The 19,440-nt window shown below is 44.5% G+C and overlaps 1 protein-coding gene across 1 annotated transcript in view; it reads left to right on the top strand.

Moving 5' to 3' along the window:
• Nucleotides 1-334: 334 nt before the first annotated feature.
• The window catches only part of LOC109559717 (antigen WC1.1-like), a 120,010-nt gene continuing 100,904 nt past the window's right edge, over nt 335-19,440 (top strand). Inside the window, 5 exon segments of the mRNA XM_070788667.1 lie at nt 335-415; nt 991-1,311; nt 6,624-6,944; nt 13,398-13,718; nt 16,687-17,007. Coding sequence (XP_070644768.1) covers nt 13,415-13,718; nt 16,687-17,007 — 625 coding nt within the window. The 5' untranslated portion in view covers nt 335-415; nt 991-1,311; nt 6,624-6,944; nt 13,398-13,414.

Consider the following 19,440-nt stretch of genomic DNA (forward strand, 5'->3'; position numbering starts at 1 on the left):
TAAAGAATCCACCTGCAATGCAGAAGACCCTGGATCAATTCCTGGTTCAGGAAGATCCGCTGGAAAAGGGATAGGCTACCCACTCCAGTATTTTTTTTTTTTCTTTTTCTTTTTTCTTGACTGTGTTGGGTCTTTGTTGCTGGGCTCGGTATTTCTCTTGTTGCAGCAATTGGGGGATACTCTTCATTGCTGTATGTGGGCTTCTCATTGTCGTGGCTTCTCTTGTTGTGGAGCACAGTTTCTAGGCCTGCGGGCTTCAGTAGTTGCAGTGCATAGATCAGTAGTTGAGGCTCATGGGTTCTAGAACTTGGGCTCAGTAGTTACGGTGCATAGGCTTAGTTGCTGGGCAACATGTGGGATCTTCTGGGACCATGGATTGAACTGGTGTCACCTGCATTGCCTTGTGGCTCAGCTGGTAAAGAATCTGCTGGCAATGTGGAAGAACTGGGTTCAATTCCTGGGTTAGAAAGATTCTCTGGACTGTATCGTCCATGGGGTCACAAACAGTTGGACACAACTGAGTGACCTTCACTTTCACTTTCACTTCAGAGCCTGTTACCCTAGCCCTCTACTCCTAAGCGGGTGAGATGCTTCCTATGGACAGGGAAGGAGAGGGAGGATTCCTCCCTGGATCCTGGGCCATGAGCTATAACTGAGATGGTGAAGCTGGACCCTAGTAGCCTTGGGCACATCTACAGGGAGGGTAGCATCCAGAGTCTCTGAAGGCCAGTCCTCGGTGGTGTCCCTGGAGCTGGTTCTACAGGCTTGTGAGAAACACCTGGTGCCTCCCTTCCTGCTCCGTGTTCAGCAGTGGCACATTGGGAGCTAAAAGTTGGCCACAGGGGGAATATTTATAGTGCCAAAGTCAACAAACGCTTTTCACGTTTATTTTTCTCCCTCAGAAAAAAGATTTTTTCAATACTTAGCAGAACACCACTGCACTGTCTCATAAAACCTCTCCTGTGTCCTGTGTCTGTGTCTCTTTTGCAGTTCTGGAGCTGAGACTGGTCAATGGAGACCGCAGCTGTGAGGGGAGAGTGGAAGTGAAACACCAAGGAAAATGGGGCACAGTGAATGATCTGAACTGGAACATGAATGAGGCGCATATGGTGTGCAGACAGCTGAGGTGTGGAGCTGCTGTTGATGCTCCCACAGGGGCTAAATTTGGGCTGGGAATTGGGCCCATTTGGTTTAATTATATTTACTGCAAGGGACAAGAGTCGGTTATCACTGAGTGTAGTAATCCTCCTGTTAAAGACCATCGTCCTGAGGGCCTTTCCCACGAGAAGGATGCCGGGGCAGTCTGGTCACGTAAGTTCTGTCAGGGCTGGGAGGGGGTTCTTAGCAGGACAACTTCCGGTTTTATTCCCAGAGTATCTATGAGCACATGGATCACACCCTTTAGAATGTACTTGGGTAAATATTCAACTCACACAGTGATTTCTTGAAGGGTAAGTGCTCAAGAGTGCCTGCAGTCATGAAACTAAAAGATGATTTCTCCTTGGAAGAAAAGCTATGACAAACCCAGACAGCCTATTAAAAAACAGAGACATCACTTTGCTGACAAAGGTCTGTATAGTCAATGCTATGGTTTTTCCAATAGTTGTGTACAGATGTGAGAATTGGACCATAAAGAAGGCTGAATGCCAAAGAATTGATGCTTTGGAACTGTAGTGCTGGAGAAGACTCCTGAGAGTCCCTTGGACAGCAAGAAGACCAAGCCTAAAGCAAATCAACCTTGAATATTCATTGGAAAGACTGATGCTGAAGCTGAAGCTGAATACTTCGGCCACCTGTTTGGAAGATTAGACTCATTGGAAAAGACCCTGATGCTGGGAAAGATTGGGGTCAGGAGGAAGAAGGGGCGATAGAAGATGGGATGGATGGATGGCATCACCTACTCAATGGACGAAAGTGAAAGAGGAGAGAGTGAAAAAGTTGGCTTAAAGCTCAACATTCAGAAAACTAAGATCAAGGCATCCAGTCCCATCACTTCATGACAAATAGATGGGGAAACAGTGGAAACAGTGGCAGACTTTATTTTTTTGGACTCCAAAATCACCGCAGATGGTGATTGCAGCCATGAAATAAAAAGACGCTTACTCCTTGGAAGAAAAGTTATGACAACCTAGACAGCATATTAAAAAGCAGAGACATTACTTTGCCAATAAAGGTCGTCTAGTCAAGGCTATGGTTTTTCCAGTAGTCATGTATGGATGTGAGAGTTGGACTAGAAAGAAAGCTGAGCACTGAAGAATTGATGCTTTTGAACTGTGGCTTGGAGAAGACTCTCGAGAGTCCCTTGGAATGCAAGGAGAGCCAACCAGTCTATCCTAAAGAAAATCAGTTCAGAATGTTCATTGGAAGGACTGATGTTGAAGCTGAAACTCCAATACTTTGGCCATCTGATGCAAAGAGCTGACTTATTTGAAAAGAGGGTGAGCTCAAATGTTTCATACAGGTACAACTGCTGGTTTGGACCTCTATGAATTAGGTTCATCATGCTAGGTTGTTGTAGTCCTGCATGAGATGATCAGACAAGTGCAGCTACAACAGAGGATATAGGAGAGGTGGAAACAGATATAGTTTATCATACTCATAGTTTCTAGAGAGAGTATCATCAGGTGAGTACATGGGGGAGGTACCAATAGAACAGGCTCAGCTGAGAAGCAATGGTCCAAAATGATGTGTGAAGACCCATGAACAAATGACCATACTGGGGTCAGAGTGAAGTTATAGAAAGAGAAGGCATGAGGGCATTCACTGGTGCATTGGAAGGTTACTAGGTCACAGTCAGGGGAGGCAAGAAGCGGGATTTGTGGCAGGAGCTAGTTTCATCACACTGGTGCACCTGGTCACCTGGGTCAGGTTCTCACGTCCTATTTGTTGGGATGTTGATGCAGCAGGAAACCCTGAAGTTTGACAATTACTACAGAGTCTACTACTGTAGACAATTACTACAGAGGAAAACTAAGGGCTGTGAAGCTAAGAGAATCTGAAATGATACCCTTTGAGGACTCAATCATGTCTAAATGTATGTGACTGGGTGATCACAGTATTTGCCAGAGATGTTCCCAGTTGTTATCAGAATGCTTGATGGATTTTCCAGGGCATAAATCCCACCACAATTGTGCTGGAATTGGGGAAGATATTATCAAATATCACGGCAACATCCCTAACAGAGGTGGTTGGATGTCAGGAAAGGATCATCCCAGCTGCTGAGGTGGTGGGACAGAACAGCTCTGAGGACATCTGCAGGAGGTTCTTCACATGCTCAGTTGCTTCAGTCATGTCTAACTCTTTTATGACCCTATGGACTGTAACCTGCCTGGCTCCTCTGTTCATGGGATTCTCCAGGCAAGAATACTGCACCAGATCATCATTTCCTTCTCCAGGGAATCTTCCCAACCCAAGAATTGAACCCGAGTCTCTTGTGTCTCCTGCATTGGCAGGTGGATTCTTTACCACAAGTGCCACCTTGGAAGCCCTAAATGTAGTACATGTGGAAGTTATATAGCCTAGTGAGTGATTTATTTAATATGAGAAGTCTCTGTGTCTGCTCCAGTAATTTCCCTTGGTTTCTGCTAATAGACCTTGGTTTTTTGCACCCTATTTTTTTTTATTGACAATAACTGGTTACTTTATTAAAAAAATTATAGAGGTAATTGAGACCTAGGATGAAGGTAATTTACTCTAGAAAGGGATTCATATTTATTTTGTCATGATTCTGTAGTATTATCTATAGTGGACCACATTCATACAAGTGCTAAAATGGATATTACCTGGACAATCCAGAGATTCAAACTCTGAATCTAAATCCATGCAAGAGCAGGTCTATTTCAACTGGTGTTCAGCTTATTGTGGAGAATGCCTTCTTCTGGATTCTCATCTGCATGTGGGTTTGGGATTTGATTTTACCTCCTCACCATCAAGGGCCATAAAAAACCCACATGTTTTCCTGAATGACCTAATGCCCTTAGGGGAAAAAAAATTCCATGCTTATGTATGTTAGTGACTTTCCATTTTACTTCAGATTTGGCTGGACATTTCATTCCTATCTTAGAGGTGTTTAATGCTTTTCAGATAATTTTTAGTGAATTTATTTCCCTGTATTTTCAGTAGACAAGATGAGAAAACAAAAACAAAAAATAGACAAGATGCCCTAAATAAGCAAGCCTACATTTACTAGAAAATCTCCTGGAACTTACCACAGTAATGAAATCATCTATTTGTTTGTCTGTGTCATCAATAAGGCAAAAGATACATGAGGAGAGGAACATGGTCTTATCATTTTCTGCATTTATAGCACAGAAAGTACCTTCTAAGAGATAATTTTAGTATTAATAGTAGTAGCTTTTTCTGTGGGCTTCCCTGATAGCTCAGTTGGTAAAGAATCCACCCGAAATGCAGGAGACCCTGGTTTGATTCCTGGATTGGGAAGATCCGCTGGAGAAAGTATAGGCTACCCATTCCTGTATTCTTGGGCTTCGCTTGTAGCTCAAATGGTAAAGAATCTGCCCGCAATGCGGGAGACCTGGGTTTGATCCCTGGGTTGGAAAGATCCCCTGGAGAGGGGAAAGGCTACCCACTTCAGTATTCTGGCTTGGAGAATTCCATAGACTGTATAGTCCATGGCGTCACAAAGAGTCAGCCACGATTGAGCGACTTTTGCTTTTCACTTCTGTACTTTTAGGATCCTATTTAATTTCCTTACTCTCACCTCAATGTCAGATGTCTAAAAAAATCTCCAAGTAAGTATCACAGGATATCTCCCTTTGTCTATTGTCTCCTTCACCTCCTCCTCATGTATCTTTATTTCCTTCCTAGATGAGACTCACAGGTCCATGAAATGAACTGTGACCCTCCAAAATTCATATGTTGAACTCCTACTTCTCATTGTGACTTCATTGGAGATAGGACCTTTAGAGGTAACTGAGGTTAAATAAGGTCATAAGGATGTGGCCCTGATCCAATAGGTGACGAAGAGGTAGAGGCACATCTCCCTGCCTCTCCAGGTGCCCATGTCCTAGGAAAGGTCATGTGAGCAAACAGTGAAGGAGCCGTGGTTAGCAAGTCAAGAGAGGAGCACTCAGAATGAACACTACTTGCTAGCACCGTGATCTTGGACTTTCTGACTTCCAGAACTGTGATAAGAGAAATACATTTCTGCTGTTTAACCAGCCAGGTTGGGGTATCTTGTGGTGGCCACCTGCCTGATCCGAATACACACCAGGATTTTCTCCAGTTCAGCATTTCCCCAGATGTTCCCTCTATGATACACCACTTCTGTTTCCAGAGTGAGAGCACATGGGGCAAGGTGGAGACCTGAGCAGTGTTAATGGTGGCCCAGGGACCATGTCTTGTTAGATTATGAGAAAAATTCTCATTTTCTGAGCCAAATTCAAAGGTGCTTGGGATGATTCAAGATCTCAGTAAACCCACTTCTCAGTTCCCGACAGGAAGGCAGAAGCCTGGAACACTGGGTAAGACCTGATGAGACAGAGAGAGGTAGTTTGGGTCCCAGTTCCAGGTGGGACCAGGCTGCAGACCTGGTCACACAAGAAGAAGTCTCATCTGGAAGAAGCAGTTGGCACATGTATAAACCTCTGGCTTGTTCACCCCTGGTCTTCTGACTGTAGGGAAGCTCTGCATTAGTTATGTGTTGCTGTGCAACAAATTAGTGCTGAACTTGGCAGCTTAAGCAGCAAACACCTAGTATCTCACATTTTCTGTGGGCCAGGAACTGACATGTCCTATCTGGATCCTCTGACTCATGAAGTCTCACAAGGATGCACTCATTTGATCTATCAACCAGGGGTTGATATCACCCAAACTTACTCACCTGGATGGTGACACCATTCAGACCTTGGTGAACTGTTGAACTGAGAGTCTCAGCCCCTTGCTGGCTGTTGGCTAGAGACCTGTCTCCATTCCTTGTCATGAGGGTCTCTTCATACATAGCTCACAACATGGCAGCTGGCTTCGTCAGAGCTAGCCTAAAAGCGCAAGATAGAGCACAAGGGGAAACGAGCATTTCTTTGAAGCCTAATCTCTTAAGTGACATCTCATTACTGTTGCCAAATTCCATTTGTTAGATGGATGTTACTAAATACATTCAAGTGTGGAAATTACTCAAGGATGTGAAGACCAGGTGGCAGAAACAACCAGGACACTTGAGAGCCTATTACCCCAGCCCTCTGTTCCTAAGCTAGATGAGATGCTCCCTAGGGGACAGGGAACAAAAGGGAGGATTACTTTCTGGATCCTGGGACATGAGCTGTAACTGAGATGGGGAAGCTGGGCCCTAGTCACCTTGGGCACATCTACAGGGAGGGCAGCATCCAGAGTCTCTGGAGGCCTGTCCTCGGTGGTGTCCCTGGAGCTGGTTCTACAGGCTTGTAAGAAACACCTGGTGCCTCCCTTCCTGCTCCAGGTTCAGTGATGGCACATTGGGGGCTTCGAGTTGGCCATGGTTGGAATATTTTTACCACAGAAGTCAAGAAATGCTGAACACAAGGATTTTTTTCAGAGATCAGATATTCCATTTTTAAATACTTAACCAGTATACTACTGCATGGTCTTCTGAAATCTCTCCTGTATCCTGTGTCCTTGTCCCTCTGCAGCTCGGGAGGTGAGGTTGAAGGATGGAGCCCACAGCTGTGAGGGGAGAGTGGAAGTGAAGCACAAAGGAGAATGGGGCACAGTGAATGACCAGAATTGGAGCTTGGAAGAGGCAGCTGTGGTGTGCAGAGAACTGGAGTGTGGAGCTGCCATTAATGCTTCCAGAGGGGCTCATTTTGGACAAGGGATTGGCCCCATTTGGTTTCACTACATTTACTGCAATGGGACAGAATCATCACTCACGGAGTGTAGTTATCCTTCTCTTAAAGACCATCATCCTGAGGGCCTTTCCCATCATGGGGATGCCAAAGCAGTCTGATCAGGTAAGGCATGTCTGGTCTGGGAGGGGATGCCCAGCAGGAAAAGTCTCAATGTCTTTCTGGGAATAATATGAGGATATGGATCACAGTCTTTAGTACATTCTTTGGTTAAGACTTCAGTCAAACAGTGATTCCTTGAACATTAGGTGCTCAAAGGAACACCAGGAGTTACTTGGTCCTGGGGAAAAAGTCTCTAGACACATAGTCCCTGGACCCACCAGTCTCTGTGATGTGCCCTAGGAGGCAAGGAGGTGAGCTCAAATGTTTCATACACATACAGCTGCTGGGTTGGACCTCTATGAATTAGGTTCATCATGGTAGCCTGTTGTATTCTTCCATGAGATGGTCAGACAAGTGTGGCTACAATGGGGGATAGAAGAGGGGTGCAGGCAAATATAGTTTATTATACTCACAGGTCCTAGAGAGAGTGTTATCAGGTGGGCACGTGGGGGGGGGTGCCAATAGAACAGGCTCAACGAAGCAGTGACATGAAAGAGTGAAGACCCATAGACAAGGGACAGTATTCGGGGTCCAAGTGTTGTTACAGTGAAAATGTTTCAGGGACTTTCATTGGTGCGTTGGAAGGTCACTAGGTCACAGGGGAAGATAAGAAGGGGGATTTGGGCAGAGGATAGTCTTATCACACTGGTGCACGTGCTCACCTTAGTAGGGAGCTTACATTCTATTTGTGGGATGTTGAGGCTGCAGGAAAACTTAAACTTTGATAATTACAACACAGAAACTGTAGCAAATAAGGGCAACGAGGTTAAGAGAACTTAAAATGATACACAATAATGGCTCAATCCGGTCTGAATGTATTTAATCTGAGCCACATTAGAAACTTGGATGTGATACTTGGATGCAGGATACAAGGAAGCTTGGGGCTGGTGCACTGGATGACCCAGGGATGGTATGGGGAGGGAGGTCGGAGCGGGGTTCAGGATTGGGAACACGTGTACACCTGTGGAGGATACATGTTGATGTATGACAAAACCAATGCTATGCTATGCTAAGTCACTTCAGTCATGTCCGACTCTGTGTGACCCCATAGATGGCAGCCCACCAGGCTCCCCCGTCCCTGGGATTCTCCAGGCAAGAACACTGGAGTGGGTTGCCATTTCCTTCTCCAATGCATGAAAGTGAAAAGTGAAAGTGAAGTCGCTCAGTTTTGTCCGACTCTTAGCGACCCCATGGACTGCAGCCTACCAGGCTCCTCCATCCATGGGATTTTCCAGGCAAGAGTACTGGAATGGAGTGCCATTGCCTTCTCCATGGCAAAACCAATACAATATTGTAAAATTAAAAAAATAATAATAATAATAAAAAAATTTAAAAACATATTGAAATGATATTTTTTTGATATATTCAGTTAAATAAAATACATAAGTAAAATTTTTAAAAAGGCTTAAAAAATTAAAGTTAAAAAAAAAAGAAAGAAAAGGGGGGAAAAATCTTCACAGAACTGCAAAATCCTAACATCGAGGCAGAGGTTTATAACGTGAAGATCATGGACTAGATGCCATGATCTTATTTTTCTGAATGCTGAGTTTTAAGCCAACTTTTCCACTCTCCTCTTTCACTTTGATGAAGAGGATCTTTAGTTCTCCTTCGCTTTCTGCCATAAGAGTGGTTGCATCTGCGTGTCTGAGGTTATTGATATTTCTCCCAGCAATCTTGATTCCAGCTTGTGCTTCATCCAGTCCAGCATTTCTCATGATATACTCTGCATATAAGTTAAATAAGCAGGGTGACAATATACAGCCTTGATGTACTCCTTTACTGATTTGGAACCAATCTGTTGTTCCATGTCCAGTTTTAACTGTTGCTTCTTGACCTGCTTACGGATTTCTCAGGAGGCATGTCAGGGGGTCTGATATTTCCAACTCTTTAAGAATTTTCCATAGTTCCTTGCAATCCACACAGTCAAAGGCTTTGGCATAGTCAATAAAGCAGAAGTAGATGTCTTTCTGGAACTCTTTTGCTTTTTCAATGATCCAAGGGTTGTTGGCAATTTGATTTCTGGTTCCTTAAACTTAATCCTGTTTTAATCCTTTTCACTTTGGTTAACTTTCTGTGATTTTTTTTTTTCCTGGTGGCTGTGGGATTGTATTTATTCTTGCACCTTCTGTCTGCCATCTGGTCGATGAGGCTAAGAGGCTTATGCAAGCTTCCTGATGGAAGATTGTCTATGGGAAAAACTGGGCCTTGCTCTGGTGGGCAGGGCCTCGATCAGTAAAACTTTTATCTGATTGCCTGTTGATGGGTGGGGCTGCGCTCCCTCCCTGCTACTTGTTTGGCCTGAAGTGACCCACCTCTGGAGTCTACAGGTTTTTATAGTAAGGTTAGTAGTGACCTCCAAGAGGTTTCACACCAAGGGACACTTCCCGAGACTGCTGCTAACAGGAACCTCATCCCTGTAGTGAGCCACAGCTGGCCTACACTTCTGCAGGAGATCTTCCAGCACTAGGTCTTGCTGAGTCTCCTGTGGTCACTGCTCCTTTCCCCTGTATCCTGGTGCATGTAGATTTTCTCTGTGTCCTGCCACAGTGATGTGATCACTCAACTAGAGCCAGACATCCTGGAATGTGAAGTCAAGCGGACCTTAGGAAGCATCACTATGATCAAAGATAGTGGAGGTGATGGAATTCCAGTTGAGCTATTTCAAATCCTAAAAGATGGTGCTGTGAAAGTGCTGCACTCAATATGCCAGCAAATTTTGAAAACTCAGCAGTGGTCATAGGACGGGAGAAAGTCAGTTTTCATTCCAATCCCAAAGAAAGGCAATGCCAAAGAATGTTCAAACTACTGCACAATTGCACTCATCTTACACACTAGCAAAGTAGCGCTCAAAATTCTCCAAGCCAACCTTCAACAGTACGTGAACTGAGAACTTCCAGATGTTCAGGCTGGATTTAGAAAAGACAGAGGAACCAGAGATCAGATTGCCAACATCCGTTGGATCATTGAAAAAGCAAGAGAGTTCCAGAAAGACATTTACTTTTGCTTTACTGACCGCCAAAGCCTTGGACTGTGAGGATCACAACAAACTGTGGAAAATTCTTAAAGAGATGGCAATACCAGACCACCTTATCTGCCTCCTGAGAAATCTGTATGCAGGTCAAGAAGCCGTTAGAACTGGACATGAACAACAGATTGGTTTCAAATAGGGAAAGGAATACGTCAAGGCTGTATATTGTCACCCTGCTTATTTAAGTTATATGCAGAGTACATCATGAGAAATACTGGACTACATGAAGCACAGGCTGAAATCAAGATTGCTGAGAGAAATATCAATAACCTCAGACACGCAGATGACACCACCCTTATGGCAGAAAGCGAAGAAGAACTAAAGAGCCTCTTGATGAAAGTGAAAGAGGAGAGTGAAAAAGTTGGTTTAAAACTCAACATTCAGAAAACTAAGATCATGGTATCCAGTCCCATCACTTCATGGCAAATAGATAGGGAAACAATGGAAACTGAGACACTTTATTTTGGGGGGCTCTAAAATCACTGCAGATGATGACTGCAGCCATGAAGTTAACAGACACCTGCTCCTTGGAATAAAAGTTATAACCAACCTAGACAGCATATTAAAAAGCAGAGACATGACTTTGCCAACAAAGGTCTATCCAGTAAAAGGTACTGTTTTTCCAATAGTCAGTATGCATGTGAGAGTTGGACCATGAACAAAGCTGAGTGCTGAAGAATTGATGCTTGTGAACTGTGGTGTTGGAAAAGACTCTTGAGAGTCCCTAGGACTGCAAGTAGATCAAATCAGTTCATCCTAAAGGAAAACAGTCCTGAATATTCTTTTGAAGGACTGATGCTGAAGCTGAAACTCCAGTACTTTGGCTACCTGATGCGAAGAACCAACTCATTTGAAAAGACCCTGATGCTGGGAAAGACTGAAGGCAGGAGGAGAAGGGGACAACAGAGGATGAGATGGTTGGATGGCATCACTGACTCGATGGACATGAGGTTGCAAGCTCCGGGAGCTGGTGATGAACAGGGATGCCTATCATGCTGCAGTCCATGGGGTCTCAAAGGGTCGGAGGCGACTGGGTGACTGAACAGAACAGTGGAGTCTCTGTTTCCTGTAGTCCAGTGGAAGTCCTGCAGTCAAATCCCATTGGTCTTCAAAGTCAAATTCTCTGGGGATTCCCAGTCCTTTGCTGGATCCCCAGTCTGGGAAGCCTGGCATAAGGCTCAGAGCCTTTCCAACAGTGTGAGACATTCTTTGATATTATTGTACTCCAGTTTATGTGTCGCCCACTGGGCATGTATAGGATTGAATTTATTGTGATTGCACCCCTTCTACCATCTTGTTGTGGCTTTTAATTTGTTTTTGGATATGGGGTATCTTTTTTGACTGTGTTCCAGCAGCCTCCTGTTGATGGTTGTTCAACATCTAGTTGCGATTTTAGTGCTCTTGCTGAAGGACATGAGCATGCACATGTCCTTCTATGCTGCCATCTTGAACCAATCTCCCTAGATAATTTTATTATTAATAAAACTAGCTTCTAGTGAACTTTCAGGGTCCTATGTCAATCCTTTACTCTCACTTTAGTGTCAGATTCTAAAACATCTGAGAAGCATCTTCGGATGTCTCCCTGTGTCTACTGTCTCCTTCACTTCCTCTTGTATTGTTATTTCTTTCTGAACATGAGCCTCCACAGGTCAGTGGACTGAACTGTGTCCCTCCATGATGTATGTCTTGAAGATCTAGACTCCACTATCACTATTGGAGATAGGGCCTTTAGGAGGCAACTGAGGTTATTTAAAGTCATAAAAGTGTGGCCTTAATTTAATAGGTGACATTACAGAAAAAGGAAGAGACAGGTCTCCCTCACTCTCTCTAAGTGCACATGTCCTAGGAAAGGCCAAATTTACAGACCTTCAGCCTGTAAGCAAAGAAAAGAGGTTTAAGAATGAGCACTGCCTTGCCAGCACCATGATCTTGGACTTATCAGCCTCTAGAACTTGATAAGATAAATGAATTGCTGCTATTTAACCAGCCAGTCTATGCTATTTTCTGGTAGACTCTGGCCTGAGCTGTCTATACACCAGTATCTTCTCTGGTTCATCATTCCCCAAGATATTCCCTCTGTGATGCACCACTTCTGTTTCTGGAGTGAGAGCACATGGGGCGTTGCATAGACTTGAGCAGCGGGAATGGTGCCCCAGGGACCAATTTTCCTTATATTATAAGAAAGATTCTCACTTTTAGACCTGAACTCTGAGCTAATGGAGCTGATTCAAAGTCTCATGAAACTCACTTCTCAGTTTCTGACAGGAAGGCAGGAGCCTGGGACACTGGGTGAGACCTGATGTGACAGAGAGAGGTGGTTTGGGTCCCAGTTACAGATGGGACCAGACAGCAGACCTGGTCACACAGGAGGAAGTCTCGTCTGGATGAAGCCACGAAGGCTTATGTATAAACCTCCAGCTTGTTCACTCCCTGCCTTCTGACTCTGGAGAGAAGCCCTGCATTAGTTATGTGTTATTGTGCAACAAGTTAGTGCTGAACTTGGCAGCTTCAGTCAGCAAACACCTAGTATCTCACACCTTATGTGGGCCAGGAATTGACATGGCTTACTTGCGTCGTCTGACTCAGGATGTCTCACAAGGATGCAGTCATCTGAAGGTTCAACCAGGGGTAGATATTGTCTAAATGTACTCATCTGGATGTGGGCAGATTACAGAACTTGGCAGACTGTGTAACTTAAAGTGTCAATGCCTAGTTGGCTGTTGACTAGAGGCCTGACTTCTTTCCTTGTCATGAGGGTCTTTCCACTATTAGTTCACTCCTGGCAGCTGTTTTAACTAGAGCAAATGAGAGAGCAAGAAAGGTCAACAAGGGAAACCATGGTCATCTTGAAACCTAATCTCTTAAGTGACATCTCATCACTTTGCCAAATTCGATTTGTTAGATGCATGTTACTAGATACTTTTCAGTGTGGGGATTACACAGAGCCATGAACACCAGGTGGCAGGAATAATCGGGAGACTTTAGTGCCTATTACCCTAGCCCTCTATTCCTAAGCTGGATGAGATGCTCCCGATAGACAAGGGAAGGAGAGGGAGGATTCCTCCCTGGATCCCGAGCCGTGAGCTGTAACTGAGACAGGGAAGCTGGGCCCTAGTAGCCTTGGGCACATTTACAAAGAGGGCAACATCCAGAGTCTCTGAAGGCCTGTCCTTGGTGGTGTCCCTGGAGCTGATTCCACGGGCTCATGAAGGATACCTGGTGTCTCCATTCCTGTTCCATGCTCAGTGATGGCACATTGGGAGCTAAAACTTGGCCATAGTGGGAATGTTTATACCATGGAAATCAACAAATGCTATTCACAGGGATTTTTTTCAGAGATCAGAGTATTCATATTTTAATAGTTACCAGCACTGCACTGCATGGTCTGCTAAAATCTCCTGTGTCCCGTGTCTGTGTCTGTCTTGCAGCTCTGGAGGTGAGGCTGATGGGTGGAGCCCACCGCTGTGAGGGGAGAGTGGAAGTGAAGCACCAAGGAGAATGGGGCACAGTGAATGATCACAACTGGAACTTGGAGGAGGCAGCTGTGGTGTGCAGACAGCTGGGGTGTGGAACTGCCATTGATGCTCCCAGAGGGGCTCATTTTGGACCAGGGATTGGCCCCATTTGGTTTCAGTATATTTACTGCAAAGGGACAGAGTCAGTCCTCACAGCCTGTACTTATCCTGTTCTCAAAGACTATCGTCCTGAAGGCCTTTCCCATGACCAGGATGTGAGAGCAGTCTGCTCACGTAAGTCCTGTCTGGTCTAGGAGGGGATCCCCATCAGGAAAAGCGTTAGTCTCATTTCCAGAGTAGCTCTGATACTATGGATCACAGCCTTTAGAACATACTTGGGTGAAGATTGCACTCACAGAATAATTCCTTGAATGTTAAGTATTCAAAGGATTATAGGGACATGCTTGGCCCTGGAGAGATCCAAGTCCACTCCCACATTCACCACAGCCTCTGTGTTACATTCATTCCTTCCTGACTTCTTTTCTTTATCTTTATGCGGGAGTTGTTTTTGAGCTCTGTGGAACTTCTGGCCTTTCGAGGTTGCAGTTTACACTGTAAGAAATTTTTTTTTTTAATTTTATTTTATTTTTAAACTTTACATAATTGTATTATTTTTGCCAAATATCAAAATGAATCCACCACAGGTATACATGTGTTCCCCATCCTGAACCCTCCTCCCTCCTCCCTCCCCATACCATCCCTCTGGGTCGTCCCAGTGCACTAGCCCCAAGCATCCAGTATCGTGCATCGAACCTGGACTGGCATCTTTAGCAAATACAGGGCTATGCAGACATCTCTCTCTCTCTCTCTCTTTTTTTTTTTTTTGGTGCCAGAATTAGCCTACGTGGGGGAGATGCCAGTTATAGATACACATGTAGTGGTGGGGACCCAAGAAGGCAACAAAGGCCTGGGCTGTAGAAGGTCTCCCTGGCAGCCTGTAGAACTCATGCTCTCCCATGGCTGCACTGTCTTCCCTTGGGCATGCACACTGCAGTGGAGCCTGCTAACAGGTGTCAGGCTGATGGGATTCAAGTGCACAGTTGGAGGTTCTAGCCTCCAACTAGAGGTGCATGCATGGTGTTGGGGGTCACACCTTGGGTTTAGAGTACTGTTTTGCACTGGTACAATCACAGAGAACTGAGCTTGTTGCAAGTGCTATTCCTGGGATCCGGAGGAACTGAAAGGGGAAGCACTGTGAGTGCTGATGTCAATGAATGTGTATACCAGGGTAGGATAAAGCTGATGAAATCAGCAAGAGGTCTGTAGCATTAGTTTCTTCAGGGACCTGATCTGCTGAATTTGTCTACAGAGCAGGATACTGTGAACTGCTGTTGTTCCTGTTGTGTAGTAGCTACTGTGGCCCCTTCTTTTCTTTCTTATCTCTGGTCTTTACATGTATCTCAGCTTTGCAGGTCTGGGAGAGGTGAAACTAAAGCATGACCTTCACAAGTTTCCCCACAAGGCCAGTAACCTGATTATTCATTCTTCTCTCATGTTCCTGGCAAGGGGAACTCTTTTGGCATCAAACAATTTTGGCAAGGTGGATGGAATGATGCTGGCAAAATGATAATGTCTTTGTGTTGCCAGAATTTCTTAAGTGGACTCCAGAAATACCAGATATATGTATTTGTTTGTGGATAGCTGTTTAATTGTTGATCTCTCTGGAGGGGGATGGAGGCTGCTGTTTACTACATCATTTTCATGATGTCACTTTCCAGGTTTTATTGTTTAAAACAGTGGTTTTGAATATAAAGTTTTAGATTGGTATTTTTTTATAGCATATCTAGGCTTCAGTCTCGAAGAAGGCAATGGCACCCCACTCCAATACTCTGGCCTGGAAAATCCCATGGACAGAGGAGCCTGGTGGGCTGCAGTCCATGGGGTCGCAGAGTTGGATATGACTGAGTGACTTCACTTTCACTTTTCACTTTCATGCACTGGAGAAGGAAATGGCAACCCACTCCAGTGTTCTTGCCTGGAGAATCCCAGGGACGGGGGATCCTGGTGGGCTGCCATCTATGGGGTCGCACAAAGTCAGACACGACTGAAGCGACTTAGCAGCAGCAGCAGCAGCAGCAGGTTTCAGTCTACTCTACATTGACTTCTCATGTTCTTAGCAATTTTAGGTGTTAGCACAGATGTTTTTCAATTTCAGGTGAGGTGCACTAAGTGTCCATGTTAATATTTTTCTCTTTGTTAATTTTGTGTTATTACTTACCACTTTAGCAAGAATGAGGTAGGTGATAAAGTATTTACAAATAACTAAATTTATCCTTACAAGATGTGTTCTACTCAGTTTGACAAGGCCTCTGCCTATCATAATTTTTTAAACCCCCATGTTGTTGAATGTCCCATCATCTTATTACTCTCCCACTTCAACACAACCCTACAGGATTTGCTGTGGTAGAAAATACATTGGCTCTTAAATGTTTCTCTGTGGAAATGACATCTTTCGTTATCCTACTTTATTGCATAAGACAGATCACATGGTCATCCTTCCTTTCAAACAGGCAAGGACGTGTTGTTCAGAAAAAGAGAATTTTATTTACCACTAGACATGAGTGGTGTTTACATCTGTGATGTATGTACAAATTAATTGCTTTTCATATGTGTTCCCTGAGTTTTGTTGCACTTATTCACTGTAAGACTTGGTATCTGTCAGCAATTCTGGAAAATTCTCAACCAATATTTTTCAAATATGACATTTGAATTATACAAGGATGTGAACACCAGTTGGCAGGAATAATTGGGACACTTGAGAGCCTGTTACCCCAGCCCTCTGTTCCTAAGCTGGACGAGATGCTCCATATGGACATGGAAGCAAAGGGAGGATTCCTCCCTGGATCCTGGGCTGTGAGCTGTAACTGAGATGGGGAAGCTGGGCCCTAGTAGCCTTGAGGACATCTACAGGGAGGGAAGCATCCAGAGTCTCTGAAGGCCTGTCCTCAGTGGTGTCCCTGGAGCTGGTTCTACAGGCTTGTGAGAAATACCTGGTGCTTCCCTTCCTGCTCCAGGTTCAGTGATTGCACATTAGGGGCTTAGAGTTGGCCATGGTGGGAAGATATATACTGTAGGAATCAGCAAACGCTATTCATAGAGATTTTTTTTCCCCTCACAGAGAAGATTTTTTTTTTTTAATGCTTAGAAGAACACTGCACTGTCTCCTAAAATCTCTCCTGTGTCCTCTATGTCTCTCTTGCAGCTCTGGAGTTGAGGCTGATGGATGGAGACCATCGCTGTGAGGGGAGAGTGGAAGTGAAGCACCAAGGAGAATGGGGGACAGTGAATGATTACAATTGGAACATGGAGGAGGCACATGTGGTGTGCAGACAGCTGAGGTGTGGAGCTGCTGTTGATGCTCCCAAAGGGGCTAAATTTGGACCAGGAACTGGACCCATTTGGTTTCATTATATTTACTGCAAAGGGTCAGAGTCAACTGTCAGTGAGTGCAGTTATCCTATTGTTAAAGACCATGGTCCTGAGGGCCATTCCCATGACAAGGATGCTGGAGCAGTCTGCTCAGGTAAGTGTTATCTGGTCTGGGGATGGGTGGGGGGTAGGTCCCATCAGGAAAGTTTCAGTTTTATTCCCTGAGTAACTATGAGACTGTGGATCACAGACTTTAGAACACACTTGGGTGAATATTACACAGTGATTCATTGAACATCAGGTGCTCAAAAGAACACAAAGACTTGCTTGTCCCTGGAGAGAAAGGCTCCTGACCCATAGGTCACTGGTCCCTCCAGTCTCTGTGGTGTGTCATAGGAGGCAGAAGGTTGAGCTCAAATGTTTCATGAAGGACAACTGTTGGATTGGACCTCAATAAATTAGGTTCACCATGGTAGCCTATTGTATTCTTGGATGAGGTGGTCAGACATGTGCAGCTACAAGAGAGCATATAGGACAGGTGCAGACAGTTCTCTCTAGGAACTGACCCATGAACAAGTGACAATATACTGGGATCAGGGTGAAGTTACAGAAAGAAAAGGCATGAGGGCATTTCATTGGTGCATTTCAAGGTCACTAGGTCAAGTAAGGGGAGGACAAGATTTGGGATATGTAGCACAGGCTGGTCTCATCACACTGATTCACTTGCATACCTGGGTAGGGAGCTCACATCCTGTTTGGGGGGATGTTGAGGCTGCAGGAGACCTGCAGTTTGACAATTACAATACAGAAGCCTGGGAAAAACTAAGGACAGTTAGGTTAAGAGACCCTGAAATGATACATAATAAGGACTCAATTCTGTCTATGTGTGTTTGACCTGAGCCAAGGTGTAAACTAGAATGGAAGTGCTGGTCACAGTATTTACCAGAGATGTTCCAGTTGTTATCAGAATGTTTGATGGTATTTTCCTGGGCATAATCCCACCACAATAGTTGGAATTGAGGAAAATATCATCAGATATCATAGCAAAGTCCCTAATAGAGGTGGTTGGGTCTCAGGAAAGGATCCTCCCAGCTGCTGAGATTTTGGGACAGGGGAGCTCTGAGGACATCTGCAGTAGGTTCTTAGCAGGCACAGCCAATCAGCTCCCTGTGTTTTGTTGGGGAAGATTATTGGGAAAGTGATCTTTTCCAATCTCACCTTTAGGAGATCTTTGATGATATTCTTGAGACTGCTGGTTCTCTGGTGGCTCAGATGGTAGAGAATCTGCTTGCAATACAGGATATCTGGGTTCAATCTCTGGGTCAGGAAGATCCCCTGGAAAAGAAAATGGCAACTCCAATATTCTTGCCTGGAGAACTTCATGAACAGAGGAGCCTAGGGTGCTATAATCCTTGGGGTCACAGAGTTGGACATGACTGAGAAACTAACACTTTCCCTTGAGGTTGCTAAGAAAGCAATTCTCCTTTTAAAAAACTCCATTACTGAGGTATGACTGACTTGCAAAAAGCTGTACCTAGTTAATATTTACAACTTGATGAGTTTGGAGCTCTGTATACATCTGTGAAACCATTGCCACAATCTATGTCATAAACCTGTTCATCTTATAAGTTTTCTTCCATCCTTTTTATTATAGTGTTACCATTAAAAATAATTAGTTTTGAAGGGCATTTGAGTTTCAGTAGGAGTTTTTGTTTAAGAAACCTATTTTTTGGCATTTAAAGTATAGTAAAACCATTTCTAACAAAATGATGAGATGAAGAGCATGCAAAGACTGCAGGAGGGAAGACTGGAATCACAGGTCAGCTTCCAAATTCACCACAGCCTCTGTGTTACACTTCCTTCCTGTCCTCATTCCTTTCTGCCCTCTCTTCCTTTATCTAGCTGTGGGAGTTGTTTCTGGGCTCTGTGGAAGTGCTGGCATTTCAAGGTTGGAGTTTTCTTTCTGGGAAATATTTATAATATGGAATCTATTTCTTTAGCAAATATTTCTGCTCATATTTGTTTTCTGTTTTGTTTTGTGTGTGTGTGTGTGTGTGTGTGTGTGTGTGTGTGTGTGTGGTACCAAGTTTAGCCTGTGTAGGGGAGCTGCCAATTATAGACACACATGTAGTGGTAGGGGCCCAAGAAGGCAGCAATGTCCGGGACCTTCGAAGGGCTTCCTGGCAGCCTGGGGGACTCTAGGTCTCCGTGTGCTCTCTCGTGGCTGCACTCTCTTCCCCTGGGTATGCACACTGCAGTGAAGCCTGCTGACAAGTGTCAGGCTGATTGGATTCAAGTGCACAGTAGGAGGCTCTAGCCAGGAGTGCATGCATGGTGTTGGGGTCACACCTTGGGTTTAGAGTAGTGTCTTGCACTGGCAAATAGATGGAGAAATAGTGGAAACAGTGACAGACTTTATTTTTGGGGGGCTCCAAAATCACTGGTGACTGCAGCCATGAAATTAAAAAATGCTTACTTCTTGGAAGAAAAGTTATGACTAACCTAGACAGCTTATTAAAATGCAGAGACATTACTTTGCCGACAAAGGTTCGTCTAGTCAAGGCTATGGTTTTTCCAGTAGTCGTGT

This window comes from Bos indicus, chromosome 5, assembly GCF_029378745.1.
Source record: "Bos indicus isolate NIAB-ARS_2022 breed Sahiwal x Tharparkar chromosome 5, NIAB-ARS_B.indTharparkar_mat_pri_1.0, whole genome shotgun sequence".
Lineage (NCBI taxonomy): Eukaryota > Metazoa > Chordata > Mammalia > Artiodactyla > Bovidae > Bos > Bos indicus.